The 20,250-nt window shown below is 33.8% G+C and overlaps 1 protein-coding gene across 6 annotated transcripts in view; it reads left to right on the plus strand.

The window, feature by feature from the left end:
• VPS13C (vacuolar protein sorting 13 homolog C) overlaps positions 1-20,250 on the plus strand; it is a 157,412-nt gene that overhangs the window by 23,550 nt on the left and 113,612 nt on the right. For 3 of the 6 annotated variants that reach the window (XM_032481043.1, XM_032481045.1, XM_032481049.1), the window contains exons 7-16: positions 4,119-4,184; positions 4,459-4,568; positions 8,882-8,941; positions 11,350-11,409; positions 12,811-12,891; positions 13,774-13,831; positions 16,166-16,293; positions 17,786-17,892; positions 18,444-18,615; positions 19,769-19,831. In XM_032481043.1, coding sequence (XP_032336934.1) covers positions 4,119-4,184; positions 4,459-4,568; positions 8,882-8,941; positions 11,350-11,409; positions 12,811-12,891; positions 13,774-13,831; positions 16,166-16,293; positions 17,786-17,892; positions 18,444-18,615; positions 19,769-19,831 — 905 coding nt within the window. Of the gene's footprint in view, positions 1-4,118; positions 4,185-4,458; positions 4,569-8,881; positions 8,942-11,349; positions 11,410-12,810; positions 12,892-13,773; positions 13,832-16,110; positions 16,294-17,785; positions 17,893-18,443; positions 18,616-19,768; positions 19,832-20,250 lie in introns of those variants that run through there. The other 3 variants (XM_032481044.1, XM_032481046.1, XM_032481048.1) reach the window with 2 other exon arrangements.

Genomic DNA, 20,250 nt, shown 5'->3' on the forward strand with positions numbered 1-20,250 from the left:
TAGCAAGTGGGGTCTCTAACTCAAAGTATAAACAATTAGCGTATGATAGAATCACTTCTGTTGTTAGTAGGTTCTTTAATATTTAGATTCATTATGACAAAAGAATAATTTGCATGACAAATTTCACAGCATTGAATAAAATTGAAAGACAGTTCTCTTTGAACAAATGTGCCCTTTTAGTAAGTGTGGCTGACTGTCTTACAGTTCCTTTGTTTAATATAAAAGGTAGCATGGGAATACTCATGGCTCACTGTCCAATTTTGTAGGTTGTAATTGAACCAGCTTTGTGTAGTCTGCCAGGGGAAGTGCTTTCTGATCCTCCTGGGAGCCACCTGCCTCCAGGATACAAATGAGTTCCATTGGCCTATTCAAATATGAAACAAAACCATAGGGCAGCATTGCCCCCCCACCAAAAAAAACCAAACTCAAACAGACAGAGCTCACTGTAAAGTAAAACCTCACTGATTGACAGTTTTCTTTTATTCCAAAAAGGTGTGTTAGCCTGGATTAAAAACAAAAAACAAACAAACAAAAACACTAGGCCTAGAATTTGATGATTCTGAAATGAGAATAGTTAATTTTGTTGATGATATGTTTATTTATTTAGCCAGGACTTAATGGGTACTTTATAATCCTTTCTTTTTTTGTTTCTGAGTGTATATTCCTTCCTCATTAAAAAAAAAATTAATTTTTAGAGCAGTGGTTCTCAAAACGTCAAAACTATTTTCATATTAATCCCAAGACATTATCTGATTTTTCACTGTGTTGAAATTGGTGCTGATGGTACAAAGCAGTGTTGTGTAAAATTTCTGGCTGCTTTAGCATGAATCAAGGCAGTGGCACCAAACAGTACTACTAGTAGCCATTGTATTGTTCACTGCCAGTCACTCACGGTAAGAAACAAAGCGAAATGAAAGGAGCACTGATTTTGCTTGAGTGTCTTTGATGAAATAGAAAATTTTAGTTTTAGTAAACTTTAGCTCCTGAGTAGATGAGTCTTTGATGTTTTGTGGCAAAAGAGCAAGCATACGTAAGATACTTCTGCAGACCGAAGTACGATAATTGTCTCAAGGAAAGAACACTTGCACGGTTGTTTGAGTTGTCAGCAGAACTAGTCACTTTTTTCATGGAAAATGGTTTTACTTGGAAGAATGGCTGACAGACTGTCATTTGTAGACATTCAACAAAACAACTTTAAGGAACAATAACTGACAATGTTTGTTGCCAGCAATAATATTTGAGCTTTTGAACAAAATTAGGATTTTGGAAAACTACTATTTGCAAACTTGAACTTGACAGCTTCCCATACTTAAAGACTTTTCTGATGAGATTTGTGGTAGTATTAACAATATGATTTTTGGTATTAAATAATAAAGTGACTCAGCATTTGTAAGATCTGCATAATTCAATGAAGCAATATTTCTATATTGCTAATGTATGGTAAAAAGTTATGAATGTATAAAAGGTCCATTTAAAGTGCAAGGTAGACTGATTTTAATTCAGACGAAAAATTCGTTGACAGAGTCTCAGATTCCAGGGTGAAACTTCATGAAACTACCACTTGAGGTGGGGAGGGTGTAGCTCAGTGGTAGAGTGAGTGTTTAGTATGCATGAGGTCCTGGATTCAATCCCCAGTACCTCTGTTTAAAAAAAAAAAATCTAAATACCTCCCCAAAACAAACAATCAAACAAAAACAAAGAAACTACCACTTGCTGAGTTTGAGTGTAATGTCCATAATTAAATGAAGAGGCCATGAAAATGTTCTTCCCTTTTCCTGTTACATATCTTTAGTTAGGTCAGATTTTCTTCACATCATTCCGTTTAAACTGCATATCCCAAAAGAGCAAAGGCAGAAGCGGATATGTGGATCCAGCAGACTTCTACTAAGTCAGACATTAAAGAGATTTGTAAGATTCTAAAACCAGGCCACTTCTCTCACTGCAACTTTTTTCTTGGAATAAATACATGTTAGCTATGCTATCACGTAGCGGGTTTTTTTTAATGAGTTAATAAATGTTAAAAAGTTTTTAAGTGTTGATTTCCAATATGGTAAATATCAATAGCCGCAACCCACACTAATAAAAAGTTCTTTAAGGTTCTCAAATTGTAAATGTGTTAAAGGGACCCTGAGACTAAAACAGTTGAGAACTGCTTTAGAGAATAACTGGAGATCATAAGTGTATTATCTATCAGATTAAATAGAAACTCTCTAAAGAAGTATATGCAGTACTCAGATTAAATTTTGAAACTATTTGGAAAAATTTAAACATGGTGCCTGTAACATGGAGACCAAAGACAGAACAAGGGGCTAGAACAAATGTGAAACCAGAAGGGTAATAGGAGGCCAGGTGAGAAGCGTGAGTTATGGTAAGCTCTAAACCCAGGCAGCTGAGCTTCTGTCTCTGAAAGGTGTTCTGCCTAAGCGAGTTGGCTTTCAGGGCCACTCTGGCTTTCGTAGTTGTTTCTTTTCAAACGATATTTCTTTGAGAACTTAGTATTTTTTTCAGTGTTTAATTTATAAATGGAGAAGACTCAGGGAACATCACTATGACAAGAACATCACAGTAATGGTAATAGCAAAGTCCAGATTTTGTTACATATTTATTAGTTTCTTTTTGAAACTTAGGGTTTTAGTCTTAGAATCCAGGATTTGATTCTTAGTTTTTGTACTGGCAGGACAATTTGCTCTAAAATACCAAGGAAGAACAAATTTGAAATTTCAAGCTAAATATTATGCATATTCTCTCAAAAATATATATAACATTGACTGAGTTTATGTATTTTATTATAATCTTCAGATGTAGACTTTTTTGATTCCTTTGAACAGATATGTATCATGCGCTTTGTGCCCAGGTGTTAGGATAATTCCTGTCCTAATGAAGACTCCTGCCTGATGACAAGACAGTTGTGCAGACACTTCAGATACAGTGTAGTCACTGCTTAATGGAAGTCTGTATAAGGTGCAGGGGTAGGTGGCCCTGGAGATGCCTGGAGGATTTGAAGGAGGCTTTACACAGGCAGTAGTGCTGGGCCTGAGTCTTGGAAGCCCCCTAGGCATTTGCCTGGTGAACAACTGAACAACTCAGGGAAAGCAACCCAAGTTCAGAAAATGACGCGTGTAGAGGCATTAGGCGTTAGAAAATCATGGCTTGTTTTGGAAAATATAAGTAATATTTCTGAAGTGTCCAGTGCAAAGATAAGTGGCAGGAGATACAACCAGACGGGGAAATAGGGGTCATATCATGAAAGGGCCTTTGTGTCACATAAACCCTGGCTCATTTTATCTATCAGGCTGCAAAGACCCTTTAAGAGAATTTTGAGCAGGGAACTAACAGGCTGTGAATAGTATTTTAGAAGATAAGAGTCTGGTAGCAGTATAGAAGGACGTTAGGTCGGAGGTAAGAGTGGAGGCTGGAGGCAGGGGAGACCATACAGAGGCTGCCCCCAAGAGCATGGACAGGAGCTGAGGTGCAGTAGGCAGTTGAATGTAAAGCTTTGTAAGTTGGATAAGATTAAGTGTGGGTTAATGAGTGAGTGAGGCAGTGCCAAATAACAGTGGATGAGGTTTTGAAGGAATTATTAAGCTAATTTCAGTGTACAGTTCCATGTACATTTTCTGCCCTTTTTGTATTCGTTATACCTTCATGTATTCATGAAAGGGTTCTGCTTGTGAGGTCTGTCATCCAGAGGAAGTCATCAGTCAGCATGCGGCCCATTCATTTCATTTGTGTTCCTACCACACATTTATCAACACCTTTTTCTGAAAGTTTCATATCCCATCATTATTACATTTCCAATATTTTGGTAACATTGAAATGAAAATTAAACTTTGTATTGTGAAAAGCCATAAATATTATAAAGGGCATTGTGTATAGATATTTTATCCAATTTTTGTATAATTACACCTGCTAAGTTATTTTCTAGATTCAAGGAAGATATTCTAGACTAAAGAAGGTTTGTGAATTTCTGCTTGTATTGAAATAACAGGTCAGTTTAGAATAAAGGTGACTTGTACCAGAATTTGCTGTCAGGAAAAAGTCTCTTGTTTTCTTTACTGTCCTCTTGTCTGCTAACTTGAATTTTATCCTTTTCTCACTAAAATGCTTCCACTGAGAAGGACGTAAACGTAAAAAGCACAAAAAACATTTTAAGAAACATTTTAAAGGTCTTGATCGCTCAAAAGGTAGGTAAAAGTAGTTTTTACGCTGTGTGTTATTTGTACACGTTGCCGCTTGATTTCTGTCTTCAAAGGTAAAATGAGTATTAGATTACAATGTAACTTCAGAAATAAGTTTTAAATTAGAACTGAATATCAAAATCTAAAATGTAAAGTAAAACAAGGACACTAGTATAGGTTTTAATTTCCGTTCAGTAGTGCCTTGGCTGTCCTTTCGTCATTGTTTATGAGTGATGTGAGAATTTCAACTCTTGAGCTTGTATTTTGCTGTTCTTTATAGACAAACCGAAAGAAGCCAAAAAGGATACATTTTTGGAAAAATTGGCAACTCAAGTAATTAAAAATGTTCAAGTAAAAATCACAGACATTCACATTAAATATGAAGATGATGTAAGTAATTTAGTTTACTTGATTTAAGTTAGTAATAGTGTATTTTTCATTGAAGTATACTTGATATTCAATATTATGTAAGTTACAGGTGTACAATATAGTGATTCACAATTTTTAAAGGTTGTGCTCCATTTATAGTGATTATAAAGTGCTTACTGTTCTCCATGTTGTGCAGTATATCCATGTAGCTTATTTTACACCTAATAGTTTGTACATCTTAATCCATTTGATTGCATATTAAATGAGAATGTTTTAGATATATCAGGTTAAATATATTAAGTTAATTTCACTTGTTCTTGCTTTCTTTATTGTGGCTACTAGAAATTACACATGAAGCTTGTCTTTTTTCTTGTTGAAATATAGTTGAGTTACAATATTAGGTTAGTTTCTGGTGTAAGAGCAAAGTGATTCAGTTTATACACACGTACATATATATTCTTGTTCAGATTCTTTTCCAGTATAGGTTATTACCAGATACTGAATATTAGTCCCAGTGCTATCCAGTAGAATGTTGTTTATCTGTTTTATATATAGTAGTTTATATCTGCTAATCCCAAACTCCTGATTTATCCCTCCTCCACCCTTTCCCTTTGGTAACTGTAAATTTGTGTTCTATACCTGTGAGTTTGTTTCTGTTTTGTAAATAAGTTCATTTGTATCATCTTTTTTAGATTCCACATGTAAGTGATACCATATCATATTTGTCTTTCTCTGTCAGACTTACTTCACTATATGGTAATCTCTAGGTCCATACATGTTGCTGCAAATGGCATTATTTCATCCTTTTTATATGGCTCAGTAATATTCCATTGTATATACGTCACATCTTCTTTATCCATTCATCTGCCAGTGGACATTTAGGTTACTTCCATGTCTTGGCTCTTGTAAATAGAGGTGCTAGGAGTACTGAGGTGCGTGTATCTTTTCAAATTAGAGTTTTCTCCATATATATGAGAATGGGATTGCTGGACCATATGATGACTCTTTTTAGTTTTTTAAGGAACCACCATACTGTTTGCCATAGTGGCTGCACCAATATACATTCCTACCGACAGTGTAGGAGATATCCCTTTTCTCCACACCCTCTCCAACATTTGTTATTTGTAGACTTTGTGATAATGTCCATTCTGACCAGTGTGAGGTGATACCTCATTGCAGTTTTGACTTGCAGTTTTTCTGATAATTAGCTATGTTGAACATCTTTTTAAGTGCCTATTGGCCATCTGTATATCTTCTGGAGAAATGTCTGTTTATGTCTTCTGCCCATTGTTTTTACTGGGTTGTTTGGGTTTGTTTGCTATTGAGCTGTATAAGCTGTTTGTATATTTTGGAAATTAAGCCCTTGTCGTTTGCATTGTTTGCAAATATTTTCTCCCATTCTGTAGGTAGTCATTTTGTTTTGTTTATGGTTTCCTTTGCTGGGCTTATAAGTGTGATTAGGCCCCATTTGTTTGGTTTTGCTTTTATTTCTTTTGCCTTGGGAGACTGACTTATGAAAACATTGCTGCGATTTATGTCAGAGAATGTTTTGCCTATGTTCTCCTCTGGGAATTTTATGGTGTCATGTCTTATATTTACGTCTTTAAGCCATTTTGAGTTCATTTTTGTGTATGGTGTGAGGAGGTGTTCTAATAACTTCATTGATTTACTTGTGGCTGTATGACATTAATTCTTGATTTGCCCGTACATGGATTATCTATACCCAACTTTAAATCCAAGATTGATTTTTTTTCTGATAAATACACTACGATATCTCCTTTCTTGTGTTAGACTTTTTTCATCTGGTATTAATGTGTGTAAATATATTATAAAACCACCACATGTTTCTTTGTAAAGCTAATTTAAGAGATTTTTGGATTATCCTTTATTATTTATTTTGAATTGTGTTTAATGCCAAGACTTAGACTAATATAACTTTAAGAGACTAATTATTTTTATACTGACAAAAAAATTAGTTCCCAGAGGTGATGAAGTTATCAGTTATAATAGTGGTTGGTGGGGAGGGGACTAAAATCCAGGTCACTGGCTCCTGGTCTCATTCCCTGTACATTCTACCAAGTTGGATTCAACACCCACAGCTACACACATGTATATTCACACACGTGTGCAGCAATATTTAGAAACCACACTTCACTTATAACTAAGAGTTTGACATTAGTTAATTAAGAACAATTTTGCTGATTAATTTTAGTTAAAATGTAACAAATATTTTGAACTTAATATGCTTTGCTTTGTTTTAAAGTTTGAGACATACATGAGAAGCCTTGAATTTTTTCATTTACCTAACAAATTGGAAATGCTTTTTATCTTTTGCAAAATAAATTTACCCTCTTTTTTGTTTTTAATTTGCTTTAGGTTTGGATTGAATTCAAGTCATACTGACATATACAGAATTCATTTTTTTTCCTAATGAGTTCCTTTTGTAACTTACTATTCAGTAAGACACACTTGTAGTTTTTCAAGATACACCATTTCTCCCACCATGGATTTATCTTTTAGTTTTGTGTAGTCATTAAACTGAATTTTGTTGACAAATGTCTAAAAAACCCTAACTCATAAATGGCCTTGTTTAAAACAATCTTAGGAAAGTAAAATCTACTCAACCTGTCATGGAAGTGAAAGAATTATTCATATTTATTTATTTAAATTTTATTTTATTGAGTTATAGTCAGTTTACAATGTTGTGTCAATTTCCAGTGTAGAGCACAATTTTTCAGTTATACGTGAACATACATATATTCATTGTCGCATTCTTTTTCACCGTGAGCTACCGCAAGATCTTGTATATATTTCCCTGTGCTATACAGTATAATAGAATTATTCTTAAAGCTAATGGCATGTTGATGAATGAGAATCTCAGTTTAAACTTAAACTAAGCTTTTCTTATTGAGCAAGTACAGTTAGAAAGGTACATTATTTTTCTCTCTTTAATAAAAAATACAAAGGTGCACAGGAGTGGGATAAGTAACATCAATAATGTTTCATTTGATACCAGTGTCAAAATACACTAAAATAATCTAAGGGAAAGAAAAAAGTGCAAAGGGATCTTCCTTGTATCATGCCTCTTTTAATACGGTTACCTTAATTATTGTGTCTAGAAGAATAGTGAAAAATACAGAAATGGGGATAGGGAAAGTATAATAATTTATCATAAAGGTACTCATTATATGGTAACAGTAATTTATGGGTAGTGCATTAGCAGCTGAGGAGTTGTGTTTAATTAAAATTTATTCAGAAACAGCTGCAGTGTATTTTGGGCTAGTAATATATAGGTATAAAAAGATGAATACGGGAACGAAGGAAAAGATATTTTGCCTCAAATCTTAATCTATCTGATATTTAAAACAAAGCTCACCAAGGTCTTTGTGTTTTTCAGCTAGACCAGAGTGTGTATTTTTCCTATTTGAGGAGGGTATACGTGACTAAACTCAAGTCCCTGGGGGGTGATTCAGGGGAGAGGGTGTAGCTCAAGTGGTAGAGTGCATGCCTAGCATGCATGAGGTCCTGGGTTCAATCCCCGGTACCTTCACAAAAAAAAAAAAAAAAAGTAAACCTAATTAACCTCCCTCTTCAAAAACAAACAAAAAAAAGAAATTGGTTCCTGGTGGGTGATTTAGAGCATCATGTTTTTTCTCTTCTCTGTGGTTTCCCTAGTTTCTGTTATGACCAAAAATTACTGTACAACTTTAGGACGTTTATTCAGGTGTCTAAAACAGTGACATTGTACACACTGTGGCACAGTTTAAGCACTATTTATAGATAAGTATAACTTAGGTATTGAAGATCAGAAATAAATCAGAATTTTAACATTGGCAGATTTGGGGTTAAGACATTGAGGAAATTAAATGTTAAGAATTTTGAGCATCTTCTAACAAAATGTTTTTTAAGTGTCAAGGAAATTAAATGCTTAAAGAGACAGTTCACATTTCTAAGTGTGAAAATCGTATGTTTTAAAAATAATTTAGTGGCAGTGTTATTATCTGTAGCTCTTTTATTTATCTTTGAAGAACATCTTTAATGGTGTATATAAAGAGACTGTCTCTTCTAAACTATCTAGACAGCAATCTGTTTAGTGAGTCTTCTCACTTCTACTAAGAAAATATCCCACTGGGAAAATGTCACATTAGTTTCATGCCTACAAAGTATGGACAGTCCCAGTGATGTCCCTGTCTTCCCGCATTCTTCTCCATGAATCTATTTGGGTTGTGTGACTTACTTGTAAACTTACTGTCCTCTGTTGCCTATTGTAGGGTGTAGAGTGGAGTCACCCTCACCATCAATATAATTTAATGTCAACCTTTTCTCTTTGATAGGTCACGGATCCAAAGCGGCCTCTTTCATTTGGTGTCACTCTGGGAGAACTTAGTCTATTGGTAATGTTGGCCTTATTTAACATTTCTGTGGAACCTGTAAAATATTATTCTCAAGTCACAGGGTGAATTTCCTAAAATCAATTATTGCTACAAATAGCTATTTTATTTTTGTGTATAATCTTTCTACAGCTTTTCTAGAAGTTCACAATTTTTAGTGATACTTTAATTATATTCTCTAATTATTTTGATTTGTCTTTAAATTTAACAAATATCAAAATATCAAGAGGAAATGACTTGAAAGCATCAAAAGCTGTATCTGCAATGTGTAGTTAAGTAGGGGAAGATAAATTTCTACAGAGTCATGTTCTTATCCTTGGTATAACTTCCAAATAGTTTGTACATGTGTATCTGTTTATATGTATGTGTATGTGTGTTTATTACGTTGAGATGTACATAAGAGAATTTATTTTGATTAAGTATTTTATATGCAGTTTGGTTTTTCTCTTTAAGAATATAGACTGTGTATATATCCACATCCAGATTGGACATTTTTTCTACTGTGAACAACTGAGTGATAGGATACATGTTTTAAAGTTAAGGACAGCAAATCATACTGGGTATGTGTCTACCTCATGATTAGTTATATGGAGACACCCTTGATAGGGAGAGAAGACAAAGGGAAAATGGAGGAGAAGGAGACTACTAGAGAAGCCGAAAAAGGGCACTGTTACATGGAGAATGACACATGCACACAGAGAAGTAGAGATACACGTGAAGATCATAGCAGAAAGATTAAAGAAAAACACTGGAGAAACAAAGGAAAGGGGGTCAAGGAGGCGAGTGTTTAATATGCTTTTTAGCCTCTGCTTGTTTCCCAAGAGAATTTGAAGAAGCAGTACTGTAACACTTTTAAAGAGACCAAAATCTGTGTTCTGAAAGGTAGAGAGATAATTGTTCCAGAAGAAGTAGACTACCAGTATTAGTCATAAGTGAACTCAGGATTGAATGCTGAGTTTCTAGCAGACCAAGCAGAAAATACAGAACAGTCACGGACCTCCCACCGACAGTGACAGGCATGCTGGTGGGTGAGGGTGGCGCACGGGGCCCTGCATGTGTGCTGTTGTTTATCCTCTGGGTCTTTGCTCAGACTCTTCATGCTGTTTCTTTGTCTGTATTATTCTCTTCTCTTAGTCTGCCTGGTGGTTCTATTCAGGTTTTAATATTTCCTTGAGATACTACCTTGTCTTTCTTACTCCTTTTTTACTTCCCTCTTGGAATTTACCATTCCTTCTTTTATGCTCTCTGTTACATTCTGTCAAAGCAGCTGTGACGTATTACTCTCCTGGTTACCACGTGGTCTCCTGTCTAACTTTCATTCATTCATTGATATAGTAGTACGTATATTTTAGTGTTTCTGTGATGATTAAATCAGATCATTTGTGTAAAGCATTTGGCACATTGGCTCAATTCCTGCTTCAACTACCACACTGACTGTTATAACAACCGTCATGGCAAGCGTCTCTTTCTGTATGTATACCGTTCCTTTCTTCCATCTTTCCCATTCGAAACTAACCTGAATACCTGAGGCAGTGTGCTCACCTCTGAGCTGGATCCCATCCTCTCCCATGTCCTCAGGAGCCTTTTTTCCCTCTGTCTCTCACTCCTTCCTACCTTTTGCCCTTCCTTCCTTATTTCTGTCAATTTCCTTCTCTTTCCTAAATCTTCAATTCCTCTTCTTCCTCCGCCTACTCCTTCCTGCAAGTGTTTAAACACATTGAAGTCTCTCCCTTCCATTAAAGTTAAAAAGCCTCTCCTTAACCTTCTCCTACTCCACCCAGGTCCCATCTAACTACTGCCTTCTCCTTCTTTGTAACTCCGCTTTTGAGAGGATTCTCTACCTTTGCTATCTTTATTCCCCCCCACCCATGACTCACTGCCCCCTCTGCTCTTACTCTGCGGCTCCCCTGAAACTGTTCTTAACAAGTTCATCAGTGATGCCCTGGCCACTTAAATACGTTTTGGTTTCTCTCACAGCAGCTCCTGGCATTGCTGACCATACTGACTTTCTAGAAACATGGTCATGCTGTGATTTTCATATTCTCTTGGCTCTCGTCCTACTTTGCAATAATCATTTATTTGATTTTTTTCTTTTTAAACAATGTGGGCCTTCTTCGGTAGCTTATAGGCCAGCTCTCTGTTTTTATTCATACCCAGTTCAGACGCATAGTAGCTCAGTAATTATTTTCTAAATGAATGAACTCAGGTAAATTAGAACCTCCTCAATTCTATTTTCACTATTCCTTTGATTTTGCCATATAAATATGTAAAGAAGCAGATAGCTAACATTAGCCAACGTTAACTAGATGTCTTTTTATTCCTAAGTTATTTTGTTACAGTTTACAAATATTAGAGCACGATTTTGTGGTATGTAGACTTCATTTCACAGTTACTGTCTTTTTTTCTTTCAGACTGCAAATGAACACTGGACTCCGTGCATATTAAATGAAGCAGAAAAAATTATATACAAGGTATTAAACTAGACTTTTTAATCTAGTTATTTTCCTAGGAACAAACAGTTAATGTATTTTCTTGACGAAACCTTGATGGAGCAGAATATGCCATTGAATGTGAGTTAACAGTTGAGGATCTAGTTTTGGCTTTGCTACTCCCTGTGTGAACTTCTGTAATCATTTACCTGTTCTGAGGTGTAGATTCTTAACCAAGAGTATAAAGAAACTGAATAAAATAAATATTTCCCAAATTGTAATTCATGAACCATTAGGTAATTGGGATATTATTAGATTTGTTGGAAAAAATATTCTCTAGTCACGTAAGATTACTGACTAAAGTACAAAGCTAAACAGGTATGTTTTATTTTGCTTTTACCTACAGGACTTCACAATACTTTAAATATGCTAATAATCATTGTGAGTCTTCCAGAGGGATATTTAGTTTGTAGCTTTCCCCAAGTTGCTGATCATAGAACTCTCTCCCTTCACCCCTCCATCGAAACAGCCATTTGTATCCACTGGAGGAATCATGTCTTTCTTACTAAGCGAAACGTTTGCAGGGTCTGTCAAATACTAAATTCTCAATAAATTTTTGATTATCGAATGAATGAATCCCCTTGGGAATAGAGTTCCTGGAAGCACAATTTAGCAAATACTAGATTAATAATAAAGTCTTTGAATAACGTACATATATTTTCTTCCATTTTTGTATTATCTTCTTTCCTGTGAAAGCTCAAAATGGCAACTGGAAAATTTTGGGGGTCGTGAACATGATGATCTTTTAAAAAATTTTTTTATAATGTACTTTATTAATTTTTTTAGTGAAGTATAGTTGATTTACACTGTTGTGTTAGTTTCAGGTATACAGTAGGTGATTCAGTTACATGTATTTTTTTTAATTGACATATAGTCAGTTACAATGTGTCAGTTTCTGGTGTACAGCATAATCTCCCAGTCATGCATATGTATGCATATATTCGTTTTCATATTCTTTCTCATCAAAGGTTATTACAAGATACTGAATATAGTTTCCTATGCTATATGGAAGAAATTTGTCGTTTAATCTATTTTTATATATAGCAGATGTTAACCACTGGATGTATATTTTTCCCAGATTCTTTTCCATTATAGGTTATTACAAGATACTGAATATGGTTCCCTGTGCTATACAGTGAATCCTTGTTGTGTATCTATTTTATTTATATACTAGTGTGTATCTGTTAATCCCATACTCTTAATTTATTCTCCACCATCCCTTGAAATATTTCTTAAAATGTACCTATATGAGTTTCCTAGGCTTCCATAACACATTACCACAATTTGGTGTGTTAAAATAACAGAAATTTATGACCAGCTTTTAATATGAATTCATAATTTCAATGTGTTAGTTGTTTGACCTTTTCCATTTTTCTTTTATAGCTTATACGACTTGATAGTCTCAGTGCCTACTGGAATGTTAACTGCAGAATGTCTTACCAGGGATCAAGGGAACAGATCTTGGTAATTTCAGTTTATACCTGGAAGAGCTAACTGTATTCCCTAAATTTGTTTTACGTAAGAGGTCCTTAATGAGGACAGATATCAGTCTTTTGTTTAAGTTGTATGTAACTAAATGAGAAATGGGCAGCATAGTTTTTGGAATTCATGCTGTCTTTAAAAAAGCACTTTTGCTTTTGAAGATTTTTGTGAAATCTTTCACGAGACAGTGAGATGAGAACCTATACTGTTAAATTAAAACTGTTCATGGTTTTTTACACTCTCATTTTGATGCCATTCAGCTTCATTGTGGAGTTTCATATGAGAATGATTACTTGAAGAGTGTGGTAAAGAAAGATGATACCTTTCAGATCTAAAAAGTGTATTCTTACTAAATGTTCTAAGCATTTGTGATGATGCATTCTTGAGCAGTGAACAATTAATTAAAAACTAAGTGTGCTAAGCCAGTTTTAGTCATGTTTATTACTTAGAGGAAAAAGGAAGAACAGTTGAATTTTTTGAACTGAATTAATTCAAAGATTCTTTTATTTCTCAGAAAGATACTGTAAGAAATAATCTGCCGTTGTCCAGAAAGTATTTGAGATCCTAATTCATGGATGTGTACACACACACACACACACACACACACACACACACACACATACCTTGAGTGAGAGGGGAACACAGTATTATAGTGTTGTTTCTAGGTATTTAGAATTTATAAAAATTATCTACTATATTTTAAAGACATATTTGTAAATAATGCTCTGTGTGTTTCTTACAGACTACTAATTATGAAGATGGGAATAAAGATACTGATTTAAGAACCAAATTTTTTTTGTTTGTGTTGCTGAATTTGTGTGCATTTTCTTTCTCATTCTTATGTAATTCAAATTTTTTATTTAGGATCAGCTGAAAAGTGAAATTCTTAAGAGTAGCAGTATACCCCCATCCCATCAATACAGTAAGTAGTGATAAATCTTATTTCATGTTATAGGAAGCATGGCATTAAATAGTTTATTATAATATACTTTTTCAGATAAAGTTACTTTGGCAAGGAGAAAGTATTAATTTTATAACTTAGTTTTATGATATAGCATATTGGGTTATTACACAGGATTTAGAAATAGATTATAACTCATACACCCCTGGAGAGTAAGAGAGAGAAGGGCAGTGTGGCTGTAGTTCACTCCCAACAGCTAAGCCCCTTGACCTCCATGTTTTCTTCTTACCTTGTTATTTACTTTGTTTTAGAAATTAGATTTTTTTTTTTTTTTTTTTTTTGCTTAAGAACTAAATCTCTGAGATCTTGGTATTCAGGTCACTATGAGCGTGTTATGTTGCAGTATTGAGACAAATTGACCACTCTGAGCATTTTTTTTTTAAGAAGTATAGTTGATTTACAGTATTATGTTAGTTTCAGGTGTGCAGCAGAGCGATTCTGTGTTTTTACAGATTATACTGTGATACTTTACTATAAGTTACTGGGTATAATTCCCTCTGCTGTACATAAATCCTTCTTGCTTGTCTATTTTATGTATAGCAGTTTGGGCCTCTTCACCTCATACCCCTCATTTGTCCCTCTATCCCTCCTCTCCCCTTTGGTAACTGCAAGTTTGTTTTCTGTATCTGTGAGTCTGTTTTTGTTTTATATATACATTCATTTGTATTATTTTTTTATATTTCACATGTAAGTGATATCATATAATACTTGTCTTTCTCTGTCTGACTTCACTTAGTGTGATGTTTTCTAGGTCCATCCACGGTGCTGCAAATGCCGGTTTTCCATTCTTTTGCAGGCTGGGTCATATTCCATTATATATACACACCCCACCTTCTTAATCCAGTTGTCTGTTGATGGGCTCTTGGATTGCTTCCAAGTCTTGGCTATTACAAATAGCACTTCTGCGAACATTGGGGTGCATGTATCTTTTTGAATTAGTGTTTTCATTTTTTCAGAATTTGTACCCAGGAGTGGAATTGCTGGATCACATGGTAGTTCTATTTTTGTTTTTTTGAGGAGTCTCCATACTGTTTTCCATACTGGCTGTACCAATTTACGTTTCCCACCAGCAGTGCCCAAAGGTCACCTTTTCTCCACATCCTCCCCAGCATTTCTTACTTGTAGATTTTTGTTGATAGTCATTCTGACAGGTATGAGGGGCTTTCTCATTGCTGTTTTGATCTGAATTTCTCCAGAGATCTCTTTAAAGTGAGCCTTTCTATTTCTTGGCTGCCTCACCTTTATTTATTTTAAAATAGATCTCTAACAAAGTTGCCTGCATGTTTATTTCTTTATCTCATTTTTTCTATTTCATTTTCGTTCTAAAGATGCGATCCTTTTGCTTTAATGTACCTCTTTAGGTTTGTTCACAGCTTTCGTGCCCATGTTCTTCCATGCTACTCTGGTTCACTGTTTTCCTTTTATTCTTTCATAGCTAATGGCCATTATGTGAGAGTTGGCACTTGCTCTTTATGTCCACAGACCTCTATATGACAAAGCTTTCAGAGGCTGCTGCTTTAGAGCATTTAGTTTCATTCATGAAAGAACTTGTTCAGAAAAGTACATGACTTTATTCTTAGGCATATTCAGTATAAGTAACCTCTAAATGAGTTAAAACTTTTTATACAATCTTATGCAAGTTGTAAATACTGTAAGCTATCACAATTTATATAATTTTAATACTATTCACAATTAAAATTTATTACATTACTTTGCTCTGTCATCTTCCCTAATACACTTTTTCATACTACTTTTCAACTTCAAGAATATTGTCTTCAGTTGAGTCTAAGATTATACATGTAATGATCATTGAAAATTGCAAAGTAGTAGGCAATTTTTTTAATGGGTAATATGAATTTCATTCATGATTCTATTCCTAAATTCTGACAGTGATTAAATAAGACAGAAATTAAATTTTGTTTCCTACCTTGCATTAGCATTTTTAATGAATAATAAAATCAGTAATGTCTTGTAGCAAGGAAGAGAAGCATTAATTTTACACAGACTGAGAATAATCAAGATTAGATTGTCTGTATTTTGTACATTTCATACTTAGAAGCATAGAACACCAATTTCCTCCTTGGAGATTCCACTTTTACCACTGAGTTTGACAGTTAGTATTATGCAGATAAATAGATGCTTAAATAGTTTTGGGTAGTGTTTTTGTTAACATTTTTTGACGTGTTTTTGATCATTTTTCTTTACCTTCAGAGTAACAGTGTTCTCGTAATTATTTACAGTTGTTCATATGTAAGGGCATATAAACGTATCTTATGTCTTCCCATGTGGTATAAGTTTTCCAGCCAATATCAGCCTCTGCAAAACTCTACATGAATCCTTATGCAGAAACAGAGCTCAAAACACCTAAACTTGATTGGAACATAGAAGTACAAAATATCGCCATTGAACTGACCAAACCTCAGGTAAGATTCATTTGGATGTTCATAGCTTTGATTAGCCTTGAATCTCAACAGCTTTTGTCCCATGTGATTATTCCTTCTCCAGGGCTCTGGTGGTTCTTTTGGTTTGTTGTGTTGAGATTCGACTCCTAAAAATAGATACATAAGTGATTTTGAAAGAAAATAAATATCAAGTTTAAGAAATAGTTTTCCTTCATTTTATCTGATATTTGCATTGTTGGTGGAAAATCTAATCAAATTATAGTGAACGACATGATTCCCATTTAATTCCCATTTGTTGATGGAGGATTTTAACAGATTTTTTTTCTTCCTCAAATTTTATGTTGAATATTGTTCACTTAAATTTTAGAACAACTGTCTATGTTGGCAGCTTTTTTCCTTCATTTGTTTCTCAAGTTTGGTTATATGTGTGAGGAGTTTGGATAACAGATCTGGAGAACTGGAAGTGAAAGCCAGATGGGGGATTTAGCGAATTAAGCTTTTAGCCCCGTGAAGTCCAATACAAATATAATGCAAATCATATATGTAGTTTTAAATTTTCTAGTAGCCATAGTAATAAAGTAAAAAGAAAAATGGAAATTGTTAAAATTTTTTTAACATTTTTTATTGATTTATAATCATTTTACAATGTTGTGTCAAATTCCAGTGTTCAGCACAATTTTTCAGTCATTCATGGACATATACACACTCATTGTCACATTTTTTTCTCTGTGAGTTTTAACATTTAAAATACCCAAAACATTATCATTTCAGCATACAATTAAAATTAAAAATTGTTAAGATATTTTTTATCTTTTTATTTTTCCTTACATCTTAAAAATCTGGGGTATATTTAATACTTACAAATACATTTAAGATAAGACTCTCCACCATATTTTAAGTACTGAATAACTACACAGTAACTCTTAGGTAGAACTGTGTTAAGAAAAATGGAGAGGAAGAGGCTAGACTTCCCCTTTCTTTATCTTACCTGTAGTCGTGTGTGTGTTTGCGTGTCTCTGTGTGTGTTTCCCTCCATTTGAGCTGTTTACTCTTAGATACACTCAGGCTTGTTGTATATATGATAAGATGGGTGATTAAATAGCTTCATCTTGCTGTAGTTATGCAATAATTTTCAGCTCATAGAGATAGCCACAGCTTGAAATGATGGTCCAGAGGAAAATACGTAGTTTTAGAAATAAGCATTTTCCATGTCAGTAGTTAACAGATATTTCATTGGTTCTAAGATGTACATTTATTTTACATGTTAGCATATTTGAAAATAGAATGTATATTATTATTGGTGATATGACAGTTTAATTGGTAACACTGTTTTCTTTTGAGGTAGAACTTAAAAATTATCTTACAGCTTATAATTGGTGGTGTCTTAAATTTGCTAAAATGTATGATTGAATTACCAGGGAATTTGAAGTATGACTAGACTGAAAATATAATGAAATTTGGTGCTATTCATGTGTGCAATATAATATATGTAACTTGGTTTTTGTTTTAATAGTACTTAAGTATGATTGACCTGTTGGAGTCAGTGGATTATATGGTTAGAAATGCTCCTTACAGAAAATATAAGCCTTACTTACCACTTCATACCAATAGTCGAAAATGGTAAGTTGGAATTTTTAAAAGATGATTTGTGAGAACCATGTAATCATATAGTTAGGGACTCTCAGAGCTAAGAGGCCTTTAAAACCATGTAATGAAGCTACTTTTTTTTACAGACATGAAAAGGGTATCTCTTATATTATGTCCTTGTTACTTTTTTCATAAACACATTCTCTTGTACTCTTGCTCCTAGATTATTCCCAAATTCTTAACTTAGCATTCAGACTTTTAATACTTTCTAATCTTATTGCCCTTTGTTCGTGCACATGGGCTCAATGTTATAACCATACTGGGATACTATTAATTTCACACAGTATGTCATTTTGTATCTTTATGATTTTGCTTTGGCATACCCTCTTCTGGAGTGGTTTGCCATTTCATAATCTGTTTAAGTCAGTGGATTGTACTGGGAAGTTGAAATATTATTACTGAGCTTTTATAGGAATATAGTTAATAAGAACAAAAGCAATGTAGATGTAAGATGTCAAAGCAGTTTTCTTGCTTTTTCTTAAACATTTACATTCAAATGTGCACTAACAAAATTTGATTTGCAGGTGGAAATATGCAATTGATTCTGTTCTTGAAGTTCATATAAGACGATATACACAGATGTGGTCATGGAGTAACATAAAAAAGCACAGGCAATTGCTCAAGAGTTATAAAAATGCCTACAAAAATAAGCTAACCCAATCTAAAGTCCCAGAAGAAATACAGAAACAAATTCAGGTATACCTTGTCTATATTGATGAAAACTATTATTTGTTAAATCATCCTTTAATGTTAATTCTTCTAAATTTAATTTAAATTAAAATATAATTTTAGAACAAAACTGAGCTCTTTTTGAGAGAATTTTATAGAAAATGCAGAATATTTTTTCCCTTTTTTTTCCTCTTTATAAAAGCCTTTTCCTCCCATTCTAATGTTGGATAAAATAAGGTAACTATAAGCTATTTGGAAAAATGTATTTGGTTTTGTATAATATATAAAATGTATAATATAATAATGTTTAGAAAATCAATATCAGAGCTGTTCAGATATGTTTATTGTTAGCTGAATGTGTATTGTTGGTTTTGTTAAGTGACTTTTTAAGAGTTCACAGTATTGTTTGTAAAAAATACTCTTACTCCTCAGGATAGGAGTCTTATTTACCCCTCATATGAATTAAAGAAAAACACTACACTGAATATGTAATTTGCTTAATATCATTTGATCTTGATTATATAAGTATTTTTGCCACAAATTCATAATGTGAAGAATTATTTGACTTCCTATTATCCTGAAATACGTGACTGTCACTAGGATTATGTATTAGAAGTTACTCAGCATCTCAGGTTTGATGTTCTCATATATAAAAAGGAAACAGTATCTGTCTTACAGAGTTATGAGAATTACTTGAAATAACACATAGAGCTCGTGGGGCACAGGTCACCCAGTACATTTTTGCTTTAGTCTACTTGATTTGGAGAATTTTGCTTTCTTGAATTTTGTGTTTTGTCGTGGTGCCTATAGTGCAGTGATTGTAGTATAACATGTAATAGAGGGCATCAGAAGGACCAACCATAAAGGTAACACGTAAAACAGGCTTCCCTCCCAAATAGTCTTGTTTCTATTTGTGTATATGGCTATCGGTATATTACAGGGGTCTCGTTAAAATTCTGCTTTTTGCATTGTATTTAACAAAGATTTGCTTTCTCAGAAAATTATTTCTCACATTGCAAAAGTTAAAAATGTAAAAACCAAGTGTACAAATTTATACTTATATTTTCATTAGATACAAATACTATTTGTTCATGGATTAGAATAAACCTAGAAATCAGAATAAAAAAATTTTTAACTATTGACTGTTTTCCTTGTTTATAAGTATCTCTTTGTTTTATAGGATTTGGAGAAGTCTCTGGATGTTTTTAACATAATTTTAGCAAGGCAACAAGCACAAGTTGAGGTAATCATTTTTATTAGCTGATTTTATGTTTAAAACATGTTTCTACTACTCCTTTAAACCTGGGATTAAGAAATCTAAGGTTCTTTGGAAGTTGTTGAAATTTACTCAAGTGAGAATAAAGGTTGAATTTTCATGTATTAATTTAGTCTCAAGAGAAAAAAAATTGGAATATTGGGGAAAAGCCCACTAACATGAAGGGCAAAATTTTTTAATTTTTTAACAAAAAAATGATAACCCCCCCAAAAGAAAAGAAAAGTCATCCATAATCCTAGCAACATGGAATGCTACTGTTAACATTTTGAAATACAGACTTCCAGTTTTTCTTCCATGCATGTATACCTGCTTGTTTAAGCTTTGTATCCCCCACTTCTTTCTCTTTATCTCCTGTCCCTCCCTCCCTTCCGCCTTTCACCCATCTT

Source organism: Camelus ferus, chromosome 6 (genome assembly GCF_009834535.1).
Source record: "Camelus ferus isolate YT-003-E chromosome 6, BCGSAC_Cfer_1.0, whole genome shotgun sequence".
Taxonomy (NCBI): domain Eukaryota; kingdom Metazoa; phylum Chordata; class Mammalia; order Artiodactyla; family Camelidae; genus Camelus; species Camelus ferus.